The sequence below is a fragment of the Rhinolophus sinicus genome, chromosome 15, assembly GCF_057876585.1.
Source record: "Rhinolophus sinicus isolate RSI-liver-muscle chromosome 15, RSI-T2T, whole genome shotgun sequence".
Classification (NCBI taxonomy): domain Eukaryota; kingdom Metazoa; phylum Chordata; class Mammalia; order Chiroptera; family Rhinolophidae; genus Rhinolophus; species Rhinolophus sinicus.
This window is the reverse complement of record NC_142515.1, coordinates 23,184,454-23,207,252: the sequence shown is the minus strand read 5'-3', so window position 1 is coordinate 23,207,252 and position 22,799 is coordinate 23,184,454. Positions and strand designations below refer to the sequence as shown.

Sequence of the window (22,799 nt, the reverse complement as noted above, 5' to 3'; positions counted from 1 at the left end):
TTATCCCTATTTTATAGATAAGGAAACTGAAGCCAACTGAGTTTAAATAGCTTGCCCAGAAAAGGTCACACACCTGGCCCACAATTGATGCTTAATAAATATTTACTGAGTGAATGAACAAATGAGAAGCTAATAAGTAGAAAGGACAGGAATCAAACCTAGATGTTTTGGCTCCGAAGCTCCTGGTTTCTACTATGTATTTCAGGCAACTGTTTTTGGATTTTCAGGGTCTGGTCAGAATTGGAGAAATAACCTGAGGTTGTACTCTGAATCCATGCTTCCCCCGACCCAGACGCATAACCTTCCCACAGATACACATGACACCTCAGGTACCAGGCCTGGCCAGTGCAGGAATATTAGGTTTAGAGAAGACCAGACTTTAATGTCGCTGGAGAGAGGCCTATCAGGCAAACCCTTTCCAATCCTGCCCTGTTCTTCCTCCAAGACTCCAGGCTTGGGTTAGCTTATCGAGAAGGTGGGGAAGGGGTCTTGGTGGGAGATGGAACATTATTCCTGCGTGTATAGAATCAACCATGTCATGTAATATGTCCCTTGTGCCTAAGCTATGTGATCCTTTCTCATGAATTCAGAAATATTTACTCATATATATTTACTGATACATATCATGTGTGCATATTGTGTGTAGATATGTGTTCATGTATGTATACGCATGTATCAGTAAACTCATCCTTTCATTAGCTCTCTCCTTTTCCAGTGGGGTATACTCTCCATATATGCAGATACCTAAGTCTGTACCTTGAAGTTCCCTGGATATGTGTCCTTGTAGCTGCCTTTCCCTCTTACTTCTTCTATCTTCCGCTCCTAGAAACTGTACGTGACCTTCCAGCTAATGCTGTAGGCCACAGAATGGGATTGATTGTATGCCATGTGCCTCTTCTTATTTTGAGGAAAGTTCTGCTTCCTGGCAGTGGGTAACTTTCTCTTTATCAAAGAGCTAACGCATAGATGTATCATCAAAGAGATAACATATGCCTGACACACAGTCATCTCTCAATTCATGTTAGCTGTTAACATTGTTATAGCTCACTCATCCTCCCTGTCCAGAGGGCATCCCTCCTTCTCCCCACAGCCCTTCTAGGGCTGGAAGTACAAGTACCCATATCCATTCCTGCCAGGGAGCTGTGTGAGGCTTTGTGCACTTACAAGAATCTCCTGGGGTTAGAGGGCTCTAGGCCATTGTCATCTATATTACTCAGTAGGACAAAAATCTCATGCAACCCTGGCAGGGAGGACTCACTCAGATTTTTTTAAAGTCTCCATAAAACATATCTCAGGAATCTCTTTCAAAATTGCATTCAGAATCTTAAACCTCTAAGACACAAATTGTTTCTTAAACCCATCCTTCTGCAGCTGACACCTTTTCTCTGAGGCCAGACCCACTGGTAATGCCCACCAAAGAAGAGCAGTTTCAGTCAGGACACCTGATAATCCCAACACCTTTCCTTTGGCCCAGGTGGCCTACCTTCCCAGGTTTTGTGGCTCTGCCAGGAGCTGACATTCTAAACCAAACCCAATTCTTCAGGCGAAGCAAGATAGCACTGAAGTTGGATGGATAGAGAGCATTCAGTAAGCAGAGGCAGGGGAGGGGAGGAATGAAAAAGGGAGAACACAACAACTTTATCAAAGAGTCAGGATTCTCCAGACAATATCTGTCCTTAAATTGGCATCAGACATTCTTTTCAGGGTCTGTGAAAACCCAGGGGTCTGTTCCTAGAGGTGAATTAAGATTAAGTTTTCTTTGATTGTCTTTGGACAGGCAAGAAGGGCATGGAAGATTCTGTGGAACAGATAAACTAGAAGAGGTTGGTGATGGACTAAAAATTGGAATCTAATACTGTCAATGTGTTTATTTGATTTCCACATTTTCCTGTCCCCTTTATTCCCACTCCACTTTCCCTTCCCCCAGACTGACATACATGATACCCTGGTGGCTATTTCAGCTGCAACCTTATATATCCAGGGAAGCCTGAGCTGCCCAGCTGCCTGCCAGCTCTGATCCCCTAAACCCAGAGGGACCAAACTGGTCAAAATTCTCAGGGATGGCAGATCTCAAGCGCAAATTTGGCTTCTGCTACCAACAGACTCTGATCATAGCCAGATTACTTAACTTCTGTATATTGACTTTAATGTTAGCCCCTGGTGCCCCCTCCACTTACACCATCCCAAGTGGTAGTAAGAAGCATCCTGAATTTCTTGAAAAACGGTTCTAGAAAGTCACCTTTCCGTTTCCCATCATAATTACCAGATCCGAATACAGTCCCCAGGAAGACTAGCTTGCTCTTGGGTGGGCCAGTTCTCGTCACTGCTGGCCTTGACAGCTGCTTAGTCATCGGCCAGTAGGACAGAGTGAGAGTAGATCCATGTAGCTCAGCCCTGCTGCTGAGTGTGTGACCTATTCTGATGACAGCAAAAATCATTTTGCAGCCTCCTGGCTTGTCTGAGGGCTTTGTGAGTACCTACAGATACTACATGGTTTAAAACTGTATCGTCGGAAAGCAACAGCCAGCATCTGATCTGCTTGGAGTTCAGTATGATTGTGAGGGGATGTCTAGCATGTAGATAAAAATGAAAGGCCCTCAAAATGGAGGACTTGAAGAAATAGGCATAAATGCCTATTAAGTAGGGCTCAACTCCCTTGCTCCCCAGGCCCATCCCAAAGCCAGAAACTCGGTGTGGTGGTCATTACCTGCTCAGTGTCATTAAATTGTCTGGTAATCTTCAGGGATATGTAATTATGCTGTAGTTAGTGATTGTTCACTAAGTAAACCCTTGGTGTAGTTACCATGTAAGTCAACGGTATTTACAGGATATTTCTTCTGCCTGTAACTCAAAGCCTTACCGAAACAAATTGGAATTGCCTTCTGGAGGCCGTTGTTATAAATTACAGACCCAACATCTGTCCACATCTGCAATGTCTAGACAGCCTGTCTCAGCTACAAGAGAGGAGAGAGATGAACAGGGGAAAACGAGGGAGACGTGAGGAGTGGCAGAGGGAAATCTCAGATTCGCACAATTTTTCTCTTCAGAGGTTTACCCACATGAATCCTTTGCTGACTTCTGAAATAGACCTGAATCTTCAGCAGCCCATTGCCAAGCTCTGGTGGGTTCAGGGCCTGATCGTGACCGTGGATGTGTTGCCAATGCAGCCACTTCCATTGGGCAACATCCCTGCCCTGACAGGCTCTCAGAGGTCATAGTGGGGCCCGGAAGATGGAGTTACAAATAGAGACTGACGACAGCCAAATCCGGAGAGTTGGCTGCTTCTCCAAATTCCCTCCATCCCCTCTCCTGTTGCTCCCTGACTGTCACCCCCACCTGGCTCAGCTTTTGGGGATGAGGCATTCATTTGCTTGCCTTTCCTATGGTCCCTCCCCTGTACCCACGATAAGGAGCCTGCCCGTCAGCTGAGTGATTGTATTTTTTTACAGTTCCTAGCACAAACCTTCTCATTTATATGTAAAGCAGCCATTAGTCATAGCTCCGTTCCCACACACTGCCTGATGTACAATCACATTTTGCAGCGGATGAATCTTTCCACACAGCTGCTCTGCTATGAATAATCCGTCTCCAGGCCCATAAATCAGAAAAAAATCATGCACCTCGTTCGCCTGATCCTTACACAAAGTCATATATTTTACATGAGGACGAGCTAAATATTCATGAGTCTTAAAGGCTTTTTTCACAGGCACTTGTTGGGGTTGTTTTCTACTTTTGGGGGGACACTAAGGTTCTATTTAGGAGAACTAGGGATTTTATAGAGGAGAGAGGAAGAGGAGGAAGGATAGAATGTGTGTGTGTGTGTGTGTGTGTGACAGAGAGAGAGAGAGAGAGAGAGAGAGAGAGAGAGAGAGAGAGAGAGAGAAGATTGATTGAGATTCCAAGCTTATCTCTTAGTCTAGGAGTCATGTGGGACAAAGAATGCTCATGTGAGGTCTTAAAAATATGATAAACACTTGTTTACCTGAGCTTGTATCCTGCTCAGAGCCATGGACGTTGCCTACCTGACTCTCAAGGTCATTTCATGAACCTTTGCCGACTGACCTGTACAACAATGATTTTGGCCCTTCTCTGTGTAGGGAGGTGCCTGGCAGCCCCACCTTGATTTGATAAAAGCATAATTTCGGGTGAGGGCGGGGAGACCATGGGACGTTTGCAGATATAAAGGAAACCACTCTGATGCTAACAAAGCCTCTGACCTACACACAACTTCAGGCTTCTAGCAGCTACCTGGGATTTTGTTTATACATCAGTCTATTTCCAGAGAGCATTTAAGTTGGCTTTCTTCACCCTCTGCTTTATCTGTGTCCCCTAGTCTAGCCCCTTCCACTCACCCTCTTAGCCTTCCTGGCCCTGATCACCGCACTTTCTTCTAAGACTTCTGCTCAGACAGCCCACATGCTCGCTCTGCCAGGAATAGCTCCCTGTGCTACTCCTCAAACTCTCTCTCTCTCCCCAAATACAAAATTTGACCCCTCCAAAAAGCTCCCTTCTACTAAATAGAGGGGAGGGAGTTACTTGCCTTGCCGTGCAAGCCCCTAGCCCCTCCTTCCCTAGCTCAGCCACTCATTATACCAACCCTTCTGCTGGCAGGTGCTTTTTCATTTTATTCTGGCATTCGCTCAGCATTTGTCTGTGTGTTCAGTGGTGCTGTCTGACTCATTAATGCCATGGTCTGCAGTGGTGATGATGATGTGTCTTCCCTTCCCTTGGAAAGGTAGAAAATTCTTCTTCTTGGATTTCACTGACAAGATTAAGAATTTATTTCTAGGTAGAGATTTCTTGGGTTTAGCTTTAGATCTGGAAATACACATAAGCCCTCAGACTCCTTTAGTCTTTGGTGGATAATGATAATGTCTTGGGACCCAGTAGCTGTCCTCAGATGAAGAGTTGTATCAAAACTGCAGTGGCCCCTCCACGGGGAAATCACTTCTCTCTTTAACAGATGGGCAAACTGAGGCATTACTTTGGCAAATTACTTTCTCAAAGTCAAATCAAGAGGAGATAACAGGAAGCTGCAATTACTTCTTAGCTAACTTTTGTGATTTTTGACTCAGAGCATCAAGTTTTTTCCACCAACCCCCAGGGCCAAGGCCAAAGCCAGGGATCAAAGCCTTTTTTCATTTCTCTAGTTCCACAGGCTGACCTACTCGGGCTAACCTACTCAGCTGCCCCTTGCTCCTCCTGCTCTCAACCCACCCTTGCTAACGTTCAGAAAGAATTAAGTAAAAAACCTGCCAGAGAGGAGGAAAAAGTCCAAACAATCACAGATGGCAGACTCGCAAATTTAATTTAAAATCATTCTTTATTATCCAAAATATTAAAATTAAAGCTATAATGCCCAAAGGAAAACACAGATTAAAACCCCCTATGTTCCACAGCCTCTTCCTCAGGGGGTCCCAAAACCACTGAGTGAGAAAGCTTTGAAAAGAAAGCAGGAGTGCAGGAGCAAAGAGCCAGCTGTAGATCATGGAGCCAAACACTCAGTGACTGACCCAATCAGCTTCCCTTAAAGCAAAACACCAACTGTTTCATATGCAATTAATGATTGCCCTGGCAAATGAAAGTACATCAAGTCATCACAGGCATCTTTGAATGAGAAGACACACAGCAGTCACAGGTAGCTCGTCCCTGGCATCTCCATAATGATATTACCAGGCTAATCTAGGCTCAGAGATTTAATTCTGCAAAACACCATGCACTAAATATTTATATTCATAAAAGGGCTAAGGAAAAAAATTACTCATGTGCTGCCTCTAGGCTCCCCATTTGTCTAGAATAGGCTGCTGGCACATTTGCCAGGGTGTGTGTTTGGTGGTCAAGGGCATCAGTCAAGTGTGAGAATCCTAGTGTTTCTGCCCCCCAACTTTACCCTTCAAAGGGGCTCATTGCTTCATTGGGTATATAGAGGCACCAAAAAGAAGGCAAAGCCCCTTTCTTCGCTGGAGCTGCCAAAGCAGAAAAGAAGGCCCTGGGGTGTGTCAGAGCCAAGAAAGGGGCAGTGGAGTGGATGGCAATGTCTGTTCCCCATTCTTTGGTGCAGAAAATCAAAGTCCAGAGAAGACCAGAGACTGTTAGAGTCATCTTTCACACATTTCAAACTCTCACTTATAGGCACAATGCTGATTCCTAATGCCGCCATGCTTGAACTGTAAGACCGAAGAAGAGGGACTCTTCAAATAATCATAAATAAACCAAAGCTGATGGAAAGAACATGTGTTTTCTTTGACCTTTTGGGTTTGTCTCTGTTCCTTTTACTGAAGCCTAATTCTGAGCTAGGCCCTTACTCAAACATTGTCATTGTAGCACATTGCTGGGCGCGAGTAGCTCCAGCATATGAGGTACAGGACCTAACCCAGCTTGGCCTGGCCCCTCTCCTCAGGGGGTTGCAAGGATCAATTTTGTGTCCATCCTGGAGACTGCACTGCTCTCCCCACTGGCATCTCGAACCCAGTTCTTTCAGTCCAGCCCCTTCTGCCCTTTTTCTCCTCTTGGCAGAAAATACAGATGATGAAGCCTGTCTGTTCCCTGTGTACATCAAGACTTGGAGCCTTCAGCAACTTTTCCAGGGCTCTGAATATTATAATCAAGATGGGATCAGCTAATAAAAATTACATTGGTTACAATCCAGAAAGATTAACCAGCCTTAAGGGTTTCATGGCTATGCATTACACTTTTCAATTTTCCTACAATTAAGCTAACAACAAATAATATTGACAAATAAACTGCCAGATCTGCTAGCTGAAGCACTGCTGTGGGAAGCAAGGGTTGCTCTGCAGCTGAGCAATTGTCCAGCTATTGCCTGATTGTGAGGTCTGGGCGGTGAGTTCTAGCACACTGGGGCACTGGCACCCAAGCTGCCTGGGTGGAGGGTGTTGAGGAATGGTTGCTGGCTTTGCTCCTAAAAAATTAAAAAGATAATAATCCTGACTCTTGCCCTCCTGTAACCTCTGAGGAATTTTCCTGGTTTCCACTGATTTCTCAACCTCCTGCTAAAGAAAATCCAGGTTAAGGAAACTATATTCTCACGAGGCACAACTATATCAACTCATTAACTAATCTGGAGTTACAAATCCAGGGCCTAAAATAAATGAGACCTAGTATAAATAAAATTTGGGGGTGGGTAAGACCAGGAATCTCAGTGGAAAACCTCTCCCATGCAGATGCCCATAGAGGTCTATGGAGGCCAGACTTCTTTTTTTTTTTTTAATTTTATTGGGGAATGTTGGGGAACAGTGTGTTCCTCCAGGGCCCATCAGCTCCAAGTCGTTGTCTTCCAATCTAGTTGTGGAGGACGCAGCTCAGCTCCACGTTCAGTCACTGTTTTCAATCTTTAGTTGCAGTGGGCACAGCCCACTATCCCATGCAGGAATTTAACTGGCAACCCTGTTGCCAAAAGCCCAAGCTCCAACCCACTGAGCCATCCCACCGCCCCTCCGGCAGCTCAGCGGCGGCTCATTGTCTTCAATCTAGTTGTGGAGGGTGCAGCTCCTTGGCCCATGTGGGAATTGAACCGGCAACCCTGTTGTTCAGAGCTCACGTTCTAACCAACTGAACCATCCTGCCGACCCGAGGCCAGACTTCCTCCTGCCTGGCTGCCCTGGCAGTGGGGAGGGCAGGAGGCTGTAAGATGTTTTGGACCCTATCTTCATAGCTAAGGCCCAATTACTTCTGCAGTTATTCCTATTAGTGTTGGAGAAGAAGACAGCAGGAGAAAGGCCAAGGAGAGGAGAACTGCAAAGGGAATAAGGATTACTGTTATCATTTAATGAGACTTTACCATGTACCAGGACTGTGGTAAGTGCTTTCACTCAGTAATTTATTTAACCCTCATAATAATCTTATGAAGTAGATCCCATTATCTATCCCCATTTTACAGCTGAAGAAACTGAGGCTTAGAGAAGTTAAATAACAGCTCCAGGAATTGAACCCAGGTTTTGGTTCCAGAGCCTTTGCTCTTAGCTACAAAATCAGTGTGAACTGCTAAACGATTCTAGGTACAAAAAAGTGCCTTTCTATAGCAGGATCTAAATTCTGATCTACACTAGAAACAGGACAGCTAGCCTCAGAGTCATGTTCATTTTGGTACTACGTTTGATCTTCATCAAAATCAACAAATATCTGACAAGACCCTAGGATCCTGGGCCAAATGGGAGAGTGAAGGACTGTTTTGTGTTTCTCAGATTATGGCCAGAAGGTGATCTTTTTAACTAAATCATCTGGGAAGCTTGTTAAAATACAGATTCATGGGCCCTACTCAGTCTCCTTGATCAGAATCTCTGAATGTGGGGCTCATAAGTCTGTTGTTTAACAAACTCTCCAGATGATTAGTGTGCATCCAAAATTGGAAAACCATCGGGATAAACTATGAACACTACCCTCAAATAATTTCTAATCAAATCCAAACTCCCCACCATGGCATCCAGGCCACTAATCTGACTCTCGGCAGCCTTCCCCTCCACTCTCCCGGATCTCTTCAGTCTTTCACATGTGCCAAGTGCATTTTTTCCTCCTGTCTTTGTTCTAATTCACCCTGGTCCCTGCCCTCACCTATGCTTTCCCCTCCATTTCTCACCTGTATTAGTGTTTTACACACCGGGGCCTATATGGCCTCTTTCTCTCCTTGTTTTTTAATGTAATTTTTATTTAAGTACAATATACATATAGAAAAATGTCCAATTTTGCATACGCAGTTGGGAGATTCTGCTTCAGTATAACACTTGGAAATATTTTTTCTTCTGTAAAACATAATGTGAACTCAACAAAGCTGATCTTGCCGAGTCCTTAGAAAGGGACTATAAACCTAATGAACAGTAGCATGGGCTAAATCTTTGACAGAAATAGTTCTTCTCCTGCGATGCTCAGAAGAGAATTTTGGCACCTTGAAATGAATAAATAATTAAAATAAACAGGAAGAATTTCAAATAAAAGGTAAACTGGGAGTCACCTGGGGGGCGGTGTCACACGAGGGCCACCAGGGGGTCACGTGGCTATCAAGGGGTGGTCATGTTGGAATCATGTGGCAGTCACGTGGGAGTCACATTGCAGCCACACGTGTGTCCCCTGGGAATCACCTGTGGCTCCCACCTGAGTCACTTGGGAATCACCTGTCAGCCATGTGGGAATCATGTGGGTCTTATGTTGGGGTCACGTGGGAGTCATGCAGTAGTCATGTGGGAATCACTTGAGGGTCACTGCATGGGTCACGTGGGAGTTTACAGCTCAATAAATTTTTTCAAAGTGAATATACCCCTGTAGCCAGAATGAAGTCTCTCTCTCCCCCTTTTTTTGTTTAACACAAATTTGACGCTAAATAGCACTGAAGTATGATTTGTCTTTAGTTTCTTAAAGAGGCAGCAAAAAAGGGAAATTCCACCATACATCACTCCTTAAAGACCTCTCCTTATAGAAGCTTCTGCCCACCCAAATCTCTCCCTTCTTCCCTTCCTTTCATTCCTTTCACAAATATTTATTGAGCACCTACAATATTAGGTGCTGGGTGGATCATGGTGAACAAGATATACCTGGGTACTGCTTTCATGGCACTTACAGTCTCATGGGGGAGACAAATGAAACACAAGTAAGTAAACAGTAATTATAAAGTATGATGGATGCTCTGAGGGGACTAACTGGAGACTGTGATGCCTGAAGGGGGAGGAGAACCAGCAAGGAGAGGGGAGAAAGCAGCTTAGGTAAGACTGCGAATAGCAAAGGAGAAGGCCCTGAGGTGGGACATACTTTGGCTCAAGGGAGGACTCTTTCTTTTCTCCTCTGACTTTGGTGGCCTCTCTTTAAGCCCCTCCTCCCACTTTCAGAATCTCTTCTTTTCCACCAGAAGCTTTCTCTACCCTATCTGCCTCCACTTATACAGGACACTACCACTTTCTCTCTTGCAGCATAAGAAAGGTTCATCAACAGAAACCTTGACTGCTTAGTGAGGTAGAGAAGAGGGAAAGAATTTGTGAAAAAATGTGAACTTGTGCTTTGATTTTTTTTTTTTTTTTTTTTTGTCCCAGAAATGTTTGAGTAGGATTCATCCACCTCCTATTTGGCATCAACCCTCAGTCCATCCTCAGTGGAGGTCGGTGTCCCTGAACTAGTTTTGCAGGAAGCCTCTGAGTTGTCTGCTTCCTCTGGTTTCTCACGTTATTGCTGGGAGAATCACAGAAGAGCTCTGTTCAGGAGCTCAGAGGTTTAGAACCAAGAAGTCTCACTGGTGGTTTTAGCAGCTACACTGCTTTGTTTCCCAGGACACTGTCACTGACACCCCTGACATTGAAGGGAGGGGGCAGCACAGTCTGTGTCCTAACCATTCAAATTCTCATCTAGTACTGAAGACTTGAATAAAAATGTTACAACGACAAAGAGACCGGAGGATTCAAAAGTGGTTGCCGGCTCTGTCATTGGCTTTCTTCCCACCCATGTCAGTGTGGGGCCTTTGTGTCCTCTGACCTAGAGGGAGGCCCACCATGTCTTTCCACTTGCCTCTTCTCTCCCTTTTTTACCTCCACTCATTAGCCCATCCTAAGATCTTCTTTCAATCCTGTCTCCCATGGTCTGGCCTTTTCTCTAAAGGATCCCTTCAGTCAGATTCCCTGACAGATGACTGAACTGGGGAGAATGTTGGGAGGTGAGTGAGCCCTCATCATGAAATAATAAAAGCCCAACTTTACAACCCTTTGCACATCTCCAGTATTATGTGATAGAGCGTCTCATTCTGTTAAATTCCCCATGTTCTAGAGAAGGTGAATTAAAACAAATAAATAAAAAACTACGCTGCCATACTTAGATTCAAGTTAAGGCCTCAAAGCCAAATCTTGGTAAATGAATCATTGTTATGTCCTCTCTGGACCTTACTCCTTGACTGAGGATTCTGTCAGGTCCTTATCATCATCATCGTCACCATCATCTAACATTTACTGAGTCCCTACCATGAGCTGGAGCCCAGGCAAAGTGTTCTTCCTGGTCCAGCAAACCTGGAATACTAAGCTTGAACCAGGACAGTGGTTCTGAGGGTCAATCTCCAGAGCTCTACTGGGAATGGGGGAGAATCTCAGGCTAGCGCTGGAGTCAGCAGGGAGAGCCCAGAGACTGGGGATAAAGTTTAGATAGGTTGCTCTCTGACAGTTAGGACATGGTTGGGACAGTTCTCCGAAAGAGACTAGAGAGCAGCATTCCGTCATGCGTCCATTTACTTACAATGTAGGAAGATACTAGGTTAGAAGGGAATTCTGTGCTCAGGAAAGCTTTGAGATTGAAAGTGTACAGAGCTTTATGATCTTATATATTGTGATCTGCTGACATATTCATGGCTGAAATGATATATCTGAGATTTACATCAATATAATCCAGAAGACAGGGGTAAGAAGTGGGTGGGGCTACACATGAAACAAAAGTGACCATAAGTCATTATTTTTGAAGCTGAGTAATGAGTAAAAGGAGATTTATTATGTTCTTTTTTTTTTTTTTTACCTTTCTATATGCTTGAAAGTTTACATAATTGAAAGTTACACACACACAGACACACACACACACACCATGACTTTTCTTTCTGTATGTCTGTTTTCTAGGTGTTTCTGGGCATTTTCTTTTTCTTGGTTGTTTTGTTATTGTAAGTAAGGTGCTTTATTTCTTTGTTTTTAAATGTCAGCCTATTTATTTTTAAATGTAAGGACAAACTAAGTCAAACGGGTTTCATTTGCAATTGGGCCAGTGAGAATAGGGAGGGACAATAGGGAGAATAGTCGAGGGACAATGGTGGTAGAAGGGACAATTGTGGGAGAACCCCAAGAAGACACATATTCTGGGAGAGGGAATCCAGACGTCTTTGTACAGCTGTCCTGGTCCCCTCTTCTTGGCAGAAGGCTTCAGTTCCTTCCTGTGTGGACCTCTCTGTAGGGCTGCTTGAGATTCCTCACAACATAGCGTCTTGTTTCACCCCAGAGCAAGTGATCCAGGCGAGTAAGGAAGACACCACGATATCTTTTATAACCTCGTCTTTGGAGTCAACCTCCATCATTTCTGTAATATTTTATTAGTTCCGCACAACAGCCTTAGTCAATATAGGAGGGATGTGAATAACAGGAGGCAAGAATTATTGGGTGTCACCTTGGAGGTAGCCATCACAGCATCTTGTTCTTCTCATTGCATTCTACCCGGGACCCACAATTTCAGTGTACCCCATTACTGATGATGTTCACTGTGATCACGTGATTCAAGTTATTCCTGCCAGGCTTCTCCACTGTGAAGTTACTCTTTCTTCTTCAAATCATTAAGTATTTTGGGAGGTGAAACGATGTGTTCTTCTATCTCCATCATTCTTTGACTATGTCCTTGTGTCCTGGCACAAAATGTTCTAGGTTCATCTTGTACTTTCCTTGTCCCAGCCTTGGAATCAGCCACTTTTCCAAGGGACACTGATTCCTTTTAGTGGAGAATGGTATTTAGCAGCTAAGATCTGGACACTAATTGTACTCGTTGCTCTTGGGTATTGCTGCTGCAAGGCTGTCTCAGTGGGCAGAGCTAGGGAATGTATGTATATATGAGCGTGTGTGTGTATTATGCATGTATGCATGTATGCATGTATATGCATGTAACCGATTTCTCATGTGCGCGTCTTCCTCCATGTGGGTACCATTACCACACCACTTTGGCTTCAACAGCCCATGCCAGACCACCTCTCAACATGGATGTCAACCTTGTTCTGCCCTACATGATGGTTTTAAGACTAAATTGTTCAGGAAGGAAAAGATGCAAACTGAGCCCATCTTGATTATATGTGCAAATTATATGAAATTTAGAATTATTAATTGCTAACATTTATTGAGTACTTACTATGTGCCAGGTAATGTTCTAAGGATTTTCTATGAATTCTCAGAGCCGCCCAGTGAGATAGGAACTATTACAGTCCCCATTTTGCTGATGAGCATTGAGACGTTAAGTCACTTACCCAAGATCACACAGTTACCAATGAGATGTAGCAGAAATGTTTTATTGGACTTCTAGAGCATATCCTTAAAGAGGAGGAAGTACCCCGTGTTCTCCATAGCATCTTCCTACGGCAGACCTGGAGCACAGATATTGCTAAATGTCCTTTGGGGATAAATTTCCCCCATGGAGAAACACTGGTTTAGAACAACATTAATTTAATTTAAGGAAAACTGCTTTTTGATTATTTGTGCTAATGAATGAACGAAAGAGGATAAACATAATCCAGAACAGAAAATGCAAAAATCTCATTTCTTTGTGTGGCAGAGATTGCCAGTTGTCTATTCTAATGTCCTAGTAGAAGGGGATTTCCTCAGCCTTTCCTTTCCAATTCTATACTTGACCTGCTTTTGCACCCATACTCTCCTCCTTTCTCTGTGTCACCAGAGGCTAATTCCTCCATCCAGATCTCATTCTGTCTTACCTTCTCAGGACTTGGCTCTACCATAATCCCATCTCTTGTTTTTGTCTTCAACTTTTCTCTCTCTAACGGATCCTTTCTGTCAGCATTTAAATATGCTCAAGTTTCTCACTTCTTTTTACTCCCCAAGTTTTTATTTTGGAAAATTTCAAACCCTCATTAAAGTTCCAAGAAGGGTCCAAAGAATACCCATAACTCTTCACGGAGATCCACCAATTAATAACATTTTGCTTCATTTGCTTTAGTTGTCTAGCTCCCTCCCTTCCCCCTCCTCCACAAACACACACTTTCCCCCCTAAACCATTTGGGAATTAGTTGCAGGCATCATAACATTTCACTCTAAACACTTCAGTGTGTATTTCCTTAGAACACAGACATTCTCTAACTCACTTAATCTCACAATACAATTATCGCACTTGGGAACTTTATCATTGATGTAATATTACTATCTAATACAACCCATATTCAGTTTTCCTAGATTATCCCAATAATATCTATTTTAGCTGTTTTCTCTTCTGTGTGTCAGTGTATGTGTGTATGTTACTCTGGGGCTCAGTCAGAGATCAGTCATTGCATTTAGTTGTCATGTCTCTTAAGTTTCCTTTGAACTAAAATCTCCCTGCTTTCAAACAAAATAATGAATACTTTTCCTGGACCCCCAAATTCTACCTCTAACCACTGTGCTATCTTTCCTCTCCTTCCCTTGACAGTCACATGTTTTGTAAGAAGAGACTCAACAGTCTTCATTTGCTCACCTTCCCTCTTTAACTCACTGCAGTATGGCGTCTGCCTGCCACCATGATTCACACTTGCCAGGTTTTCCTCCTGCCTCTCTGGTCACTTTTTGGGCTTTGCTGGCCCCTCTTCTTCTGTTCATCCTGTAAGTCTTAAGGTTTTGCAGGATACTGTCTTAAACCTGCTGGCACTTCCTCTGGGTGTGTTCATCCTTTCCTAGGGGGCTTCAATTACCACCAATATGCTGAAAATCCCTACCTGCAGCCCCGGCCTTTCTCTCCAGCTTCAGCTCCAAATATCCAACTGCCTCCTCAATGTCTGAATCCATGTGGCAGTCTTGCAGATATGCAGATACCTCGAAGCATTATGTCCAAGAAAGAACTGATTATACTCCTGCATTATAGTTCCTTCTAGTGTGTTTCCTGTCTCAAAAAAAAAAAAAAAAAAAAAAAAAAGGCACTTCTCATTCATCCTGTTTCCTGAGCCAGATACCTAGAAGTCATCTTTGACATCATCCATGACATATCAAATCAATCACCAAGTCCTACAGATTCTATCTCCTCAGTATCTTTGGAATCTATCAATTTCTTTATGTTCTCATCACCTCCTTCATCAGGCCTCCATCATCTCTCCCAGCAAGATTTCAAAAAGCTCATAATCTTTTCCCCAGCCTCCAGCCATAGAGATTTTCTAAAAATACAAATCTGACCATGCTACAGCCCTGCTTAAAATTTTTCAGTAGTTTCTTACAGCCTTCAGGGTAAAGTCCAAATTCCTTAATTTGGCCTATAACCTGGGGTGAAAATCAAGATATTTTATAGCTGGAAAGGCATAGGCACTTATCCAAGTTAGAAAGGATGTCAGCTGGTTCACCTGACCAGCATATGATGGCTGAATAATAGCTTGCCTATAGAGTCCCCTGTTATTGTCCTCTGCAGTCTCATCTGGTGCTATTCTTCCCCTAAAGTCACACTATCCTTGTTTTGGTTCTCGGAAATGCACCATCAAAAATGTAGTTACCTTTGTCTGGAACTCTCTGGCAGCCCCATTATCGCCCCACCCCTTCATCCCCACTCCACAGAGCTGCCCTGAAGGGGACTGACTGCTCTATCCAGATAAGGAAGGCTTTGGTCTGTGACAGTGGGAGTATCTTTTAAGGGAACCTAATCTGGATCACAGTTCACTGTTAATAATGACTCCTTCCACTTAGGCACAAGAACGTAGAGCCTCAATGAAGTCAGCAAACTTTCAGTAGTAGGGAACTGACTCTTGCCCTTTTATGAGGACAAAGAAGTGAGGAGAAGGGGAGAAATCTTTATTGAGCCCCCCAACTAAAACAGTATCTCTTCTGCCAACTGAAATACGAATACCTTTTCTTACCTCCACGGGACCTCTTGAATTTAGGATTAAACCTATCAAATATTCCAATAGTTGATGGCTTTGTAATCAGTTAATCACTTTGCTTCCATTCAACCCTGAGCTTTGATTGGCTGTCCTTGGAAAATAGAGGTTTTTTTATTGGGGGGACGGGGTGGAGAGGAGTAATTCTTTGGAAGGCAAGTTAGATATGGAGGGGGACTCTGGATAGCCAGAGGTCAGTAAGAAGGCACTTGGCATTTAAACTCCAAGGCAGTGGTCTCAAATCTGGCTGTAGATTATAATTACCTGGGAACCTTTTAAAATTAGCACTGCCAAGGACCTACCACAGATCTATTAAGTCATAATATCTTGGGGGTAGAGCTCGGGCATCAATATTTTTCATGAAGCTCCTAAAATGACTCTTATGTGCAATCAGAGTTGAGAACCCCAGCAGGTATAGGAGAGGGGAATGACATGCAATGAGAAAAAAGTGCAGGCAGATGTGGAATATTTCTGACTCCAGTCTGCTATGTGTTATAAGCACACACTACAGAGATGGTGGGAGTTAGAAGAGCAGGAGGGCATGATTCTTGTGGATTGGTTGTTGCCAGAGAAGGTAAAATGTGTAAACTGGCTTAAAAAAAGCGCAAAAATCTCAATGATGTCAAGTGTGGTGGAGTAGTGTGGTGGAAGGGTAGACTGTTGTGGTCTTTCTGTACTGCAGTTTGACATTACATAGTCCAACTAAGTATCCTTAATAGCCTATGAACCAGCAAGTATGATTTTTAGGTAAATATTCTCAAAGATAGTGTCACTCAGGGGGCACGTAAGAGGTTGATCACTACAGTGTTATTGGGAGTAATTGGGGGTGATTGGAGGCTTTGCTGGGAGAGTAGATAGATAGAATGTGGGAGCTACACACCATCAGACTATTATTCAGCAGTTAGAAGCAACAGATTAGATGTCCATATAGCAACATGAATGGATCTTAAAATCATAGATACTGGGTGCAAAAGGTATAAAACATAGTAAGATATGTAAAACATTACATTTGTGAATTGTAAATGTAGCACACAACCTCCTACAAAAAATGCAGCATACAAAACAATATTTATTTTGAAAGACCCATACAAATAAACATTGCCTGTGCGGGGAGGGTAAAGGGAGCAGGCTGTAGTGCTAAAAGGCAATAGATAACTATTTTTTAAAAGTAAGATTTAAATCAGACCTTGAAAGATGAGTAGGAAAGAGGAGGAAAAGGAAGCCTTCTAGAATGGTAAAATGACTCCCGTAACTTAAGGCCAGGAGGCAGGAGTGTGCTGAGCACGTGGAGTAGGAGAACAGTCTATTTGGAGCAGAGGGTTATATTAAAACAAGTAGGAAGTAAGGCTAGAGAGGGAGGATTGGATAAGATTTGAAAGGTCTGGAAAGCTAGAAAAAGGAATTTAAGCAATGATAAAGTAGTTAAGAGAGCCATAAAAGGATGATCAGGGAAGAAATGTGATGGAAGTGAAGTCAGATGAGGCAGATGGAGAGAGCCTAGAGTCAGAGAACTGGATTGGAAGTGAATAAATACTATAGTGAACTAAGCAAAAAAGATAAAGCAGGTAGTCTGGAACAGGCTTGCATTGGAGGTGGAGGCTGAAAGAGACATTTTGATAGATTATTGGCTGAATACAGACACTAATAGACAAGGTTAAGCCAGAGTACCCTGTGGTCTTAAAGAAGGAAATTAGAGGAAGAAATTAAGTCCAGCAGTAGCCTGCGATTTCTCACACTGGAAATCCAGTTTTCCAGTAATGTGGAACTTTAAAGGTTCTAATGATTCAGTTTTCTCCTTGAACAAGCACCATAAGCCGGGCTCATAGGTACACCCATTTTAGAGATGGCAGAGATCTTTGTTTTCCAGATGACAAAAGAGAGGACCAGAGAGGTTCAGTTAATTGCACAAATACAACCAATTAACTGGAGAAAGGATGGGCTAGAACCAGGTCTCTTAACTATTAGTCCAATGAACTTTCTTAAACTTTGTTGGATATGAGAGGCTTGAAAATCAAGGCAATTCACATTTGGATTTCTGTTTGCCTGACCATGAGTGGTCAGTTTTCAAGAAAAAGGACTTACCCTTTGTGTACCCAGCCCCTGCCAGCTTACTTTCAATCCATATGCATATGAACTGTCTAGCTGGCTGGACAAACCCAAACTCCTTGACTAATCCTGACCTCTACATGACTGGACAAAGTGAGGACTGCCACTGACTGCCAGCCTCCTCAGGCAATATTTTCATCTTCCTCTCTGGATAAAAAAGTACAACAAGTGACTTCTAAAAAGAATAAGATCTTAGAGTTTAAAAGATCTTAACCTCCCACCCAAACTGAACCCCCCTAGACAATACCCCTGACAGATGGTCATCCTGCCTCTATGTTTTCAGAAATATGGCAGTCTATTCCTTTGTCAGGACAGCTCTGATTACTAGGAAGCTCTGAGTCTGAGTCCTATGTCACTGTAGTGTGAGTCAGTGAAAATAGCACAGGTTTTGGAGTCAAGCAGACTTGAGTTAGAATCCTAACTATATAATTTGTTGCATGACTTGAGCAAGTTATTTATCTTCTACCAGTCTCATTCACTTCATCTGTACCTTAAGGATAATATCTGTTTTACAGTTACTATGAATATTAGAGATTATGAATGTAAAATGCCTACGACAGTGCCTGGCACAAAGAGCTAATTAAGTGATAACTGTTATTATCATCATCATAATTATTATCCCACCCATTGGTCCTAGTTTGCCTTATGGTGCTACATATATATGCCTTTCAATACTTTTGAATACTTAAATTTAGTTGTCATGTTATTCCTAAGAGTTCTTTTTTTCAGAGTAAGCATCCATCAGTATTTTCTCTTTTGGTTATCCTTCTCTTGGCTATACTCCTGCATCTATGTTTGTAGAACATGGTGCCTGTAACTGAACAAAGTACTCCAGGTGTGATCTGAGTGCTTCAAAACAGAGTAAGACCATAAGCCTCTATTTCCCAGACACCACTCTTCAAGCTGCCTAGGACTCCTTTAGCTTTTTCCCTCCTCTTTCTTCCTCATCCCTCCCCACCCCCAACCCCCCCAACTCCAGTTCAAGCTGTTATTTCTCAGTCTGGTTGTGTAGGACACAGCTCCCTGGCCCATGCTGGTATTTTGAGCCTTGCGCTCCCCCTGGCTGAGGCAGTCGGTCGCTTGTCGTTGGTGCGCTGCTCACAGCGGCTCACAGGCAGCTCTCGCCAGCTGCCCACCGCTCATGGCAGCACACAGTAGCCGAGGGCAGCTCAGGATGGTTGCCGGCCACTCACACTGCCGGCCACTCTCCAAAGCACACAGCAGCAGGTGGCAGCTCACGCCAACCTCTGGCTGCTCAGGGCAGCCCAGCTCCAGGGAGAACTGTTGTTCACAATGCTATAGAGGGCGCAGCTCACTGGCCCAAGTGGGAATCAAACCAGCAACCTGGGCATTAGGAGCACTGGGCTTCAATCACCTGAGCCACCCGGCCGGCCCTCCTTTAGCTTTTTTGGCAACCATGTCACAGACTGTCTTAGTCCTATGAAAACCTCTAGATATTTTTCATTTGAATGAGTTTTAAGTCTTTCACATTTTGCACTTGTATAGAATTTGTTTTTAAAATTCAAGAGTAAACTTTTTATTGACTGAAAGCTTATTGTGTATTAGGTATTGTGCTGAGTTCAATACATAGGGATGACTAGAACAGAGTATCAACATATTAGAAATGCAAGCTCTACAAGACTGGGTCTATCATGCTCACTAATGAATCCCCATTTCTTGGAACGATGTCTCCACATGGTTATGTGCTTACTGTTGTTGAATTAATGAATGAATAGTTTACAAGGGAAGTTTTCCTTATAAGTGAAAAGGCATTTCCCCAATTCACTTATTTTATAAATTCATATTATTATTTTTATTTTTTTACAATCCTATCATTTTTAGAGCAACCCTAGTGTTTTTTCCATCTAGGGTAGACCCAATTTCCAAAATAAACTTGTACTGTCCCTTTCAAGGCCAAACTAAATACTTATATGCTTTATTTGCTGGATGGCCATTATATTCCACTATTGAAGGTCTTTGGTAAGTACTTGTTTGACCCTTAATGCAGGGCTTACAATCTCATGGTTAGCAGTAGCAGTTCAACTTTCTGAGTGCTAACCCCCTGAGAATTTCCAGAACCGAGTTCTATTGGGCCCTGATTTGGAGTGGGGGAGAATAAGGCCCTCGGGAGAAGCGTTGCTTAGGAGGACCTTGAAACTCTGCATTCGTCTGTAAGGGGCGGCCAGGTGCTTATAGGCTCAGCGCCTCTGGGTCGAAATCCATCCCGCAGAGGTCAGATATATGAAATTTAGGGGTGTCCAGTTCTCTAAAACCGCAGTTAGGCAGGTCTTAGGAACTCTGTAGAGTCCTCACAGTTTTTCCCAGTATTTGGGCTACAGCTGAGGCACTGGTCGCCATCTTGCTATGAAATGCCAGGCAAGCGGTCCCTGGCGTCGCTTGGTAACCACGGAGACACCCTTGCCCCTCCCGTTTTTCAGCCTGTAGAGGCTATAAACTACGATTCCCATCAGCTGATTTCCTCTACTAGAAGGCTAGTTGTCTAGATTTGGCTTGTCAGCCACCGCGACCCTGCCGCAGTGAGCCGCGGGAGTTGCAGTTCGCGGTGGGACGTCACTTTTTGCTGCGTGAAGCTCCAGAACTACAAATCCAGTGAGCCAGTGCGTTTACGCATGCGCACGAAATAGCCGGTCCCTGGCCCCCCTGCGGGTGCCTGAAAGGTAAGAGGGCGGAGGGAAGAAAGAGGAGGCGGGATCCGGGCGCTGCGTTGGCTGCGGCCTGGCACCAAAGGGGCGGCCCCGGCGGAGTGCAGACCCAGTGGCCCCCGGCGATTATGGACCCGGCCGAGGCGGTGCTGCAGGAAAAAGCGCTCAAGTTTATGGTGAGGAGAAGGTGCAGGCCGGGGAATGGGGTAGGCGGTGGCGTTGGCGGCATCGCTGAGGCTCGGGCCTGGGCAGCCTGTCCGCCGGAGGAGGGGGCAGCGGGACTGTGGGCCGAGGCCGGCAGCGGGGGCTGCTGAAGGGGACGGGACAGGAGCTCCAGGGAGGCGGGAGGGGGTGGTGGAGAGGACCCGGGGTGGGGGCAGCAGCTCCGCCATCTTGTGGATGAGAGGCCAAGTGACAGCGGGAGCTTAATCGGGGAGGGGGCTCCGGGCGGCGCGCGGGGCCCTGGAGGGAAAGGGGCGTGGGGACAGTTACTGAAGTGCTCGAAGGGGAGACGCAGTGAGGCCGCTGGCAGGGCCTTTCCAGTGCCAGGGTTACGGGTAAGGCTTGGGAGAAGAGGTGCATTCAGGAGTGGGGAAGGGGAGCGCGGAATAGTGGGAGGAAAGAGATTGGGGGGAGGGGGACCGGCAGGGCTGGATGCAGATGGATCTGAGGGTGGAGGAAAGCCAGGGCTGGTGCGAGACTTGTAGTTTTATAGAATGAGGGCGTAGAGATAGCCTTTACCTTCAGGGTGCAATCCCAGCTTGGCCAAACTAATGTTGACAAACTCTGGAAAGGAAGAGGTCTTAGGAAAATAAGAACTGGGGATGGGAATCTAGGGTTATGGTGACAGTCTCTGGGAAAGGAAGGGGGGGTGTTGAGTATGAGCCAGAATTACAAATGTCAGAAAAGGGGGTACACACTCTACTTTGAAAGGAGAGGCTAAATATTGTAGTTAGGATGAGGAGATGAAAAGCAAGAGGTTGATTGGTCAAGGAAACGGTTATAGGAGATTGGGGGCAAAATTAATATTAATAGGGTAAAACAAAACAAAAGTGCTAAATTGTAGAGATAGTAACGTGGGGGCCAGGCGCGATATCACTTTCTGGGAAAGGAAAGGCGGTGGAGATTAGAATCACAAGACCTGTGAGTGATGAGATCAGTGGAGAAATTCAGGAGATAAAAGGGGGAATGTAGGTAATGGGAAATGGGAGATGTCACGATTGGTGGTTACTTATCAGTTTTAGGTTGAAGTACACAGCAGGAGCTTGGATTGAATTTTGTGGGTGTGTTTAAAATCTTTGGAGACCAGTTTTTAAACTTTGTAGCATGCTTCTTCTATGTTTATGTTTGGCAATTTTTTATAGTCTGATACTTGATGCTTTTAATCTGATGCTTCTTGTATATCCTAGGCGTATAACCAGACTTTGTGGTTACTGCTAAAGAATGATGGGATGCATAGACTTCTACCTTAACAGGTGGCCTTAGGGGCATTGATATTGTTTGCAGTCAAGTCTTGCCTTTTCAGAACTAATTGTAACCTGTCACTACAAATCTTATTTCTTAGTTGTTATTTTGTGTCTTTGCCTGAAAAGCCAATATAAATCTAAATAAACATGGACACTAACCTAATTCCATTTAGGCTTTAACCGGCCCTATTTACAAGAGTACATTTTCAGAGACTGGTCAGATTTACTAAAACTTTATTTTGTGTTAGTGCTTTCGAAAACACCCAACTAAAGTTTGAGTGTATTATCAACAAAATTCCATATTGGAGAAGGTTCTTGAGTTTGTGCCCAGTGTTGAAATTCTAAAATATTAAGACAAGACTTTGACATTTTTTGGATTTCAAAAGTAAGAGGAAGTTGCTTTATATCTACAGCCAGCTTCTATATTTAAGTCAGAAAAGTGGCAGCTGCTTATTTTTATTTTCCTCCTTAGAGGTTGACTTAATCCTAATCTTGACACTTGAATTAGTTTTATGGAATAGTGTGATTTACAGATCATAAAGAGACATTATGAGATCATCTACTCTCAATCAGACCTCAGTCTAGGAATATTCTCAATTACTTGATCTCTGCTTTGTACCAGTGAGTTGTATTTCGAGAATGGTCAGATTCAGTTAAAGTGAATCTGGAGATGGCCATGTAGTCGTTTGCAGCTTTTAGGGCACCACGTGTTATTAAATGTTGAGTCAGTTTCCAGAGAGAGAAGTCAGTTTTTTCTTTAGTTACTTTTATTTTTGACCTTGCCTGCTATTGTGGCTGCTGTTTGAGAAAAGGCCAATTGAAAGAAGGTCACCAAGAATGTCACCTTAATAACTGAAGCAGAGAATGGAGAGTTAGAGATTTGGTATTCTTTTTCAGCTCAGTAACAGCCTTATTATGAATCTGAGTAAGTCTCAACTTGCCTTTGGTCCCATTTACCCTGCTATGTAACATGTCTGTTTACTTGGAGTCAGTTTTGAGATA

At 43.9% G+C, this 22,799-nt stretch overlaps 1 protein-coding gene and 1 long non-coding RNA gene across 8 annotated transcripts in view; both read left to right on the top strand.

The window, feature by feature from the left end:
• LOC109444053 (uncharacterized) overlaps positions 1–6,229 on the top strand; it is a 28,490-nt gene extending 22,261 nt beyond the window's left edge. The window contains exon 4 of the long non-coding RNA XR_002136776.3: positions 6,133–6,229. This is a non-coding gene — a long non-coding RNA (uncharacterized LOC109444053). The remainder of the gene's footprint in view (positions 1–6,132) is intronic.
• A 14,109-nt stretch (positions 6,230–20,338) lies between these two features.
• The window catches only part of BTRC (beta-transducin repeat containing E3 ubiquitin protein ligase), a 167,740-nt gene continuing 165,279 nt past the window's right edge, over positions 20,339–22,799 (top strand). For 3 of the 7 annotated variants that reach the window (XM_019724949.3, XM_019724948.3, XM_019724946.3), the window contains exon 1: positions 20,339–20,507. In XM_019724949.3, coding sequence (XP_019580508.1) covers positions 20,460–20,507 — 48 coding nt within the window. In that variant the 5' untranslated portion in view covers positions 20,339–20,459. Of the gene's footprint in view, positions 20,508–20,869; positions 20,889–22,799 lie in introns of those variants that run through there. The other 4 variants (XM_019724950.3, XM_074339158.2, XM_074339160.2 and 1 more) reach the window with 4 other exon arrangements.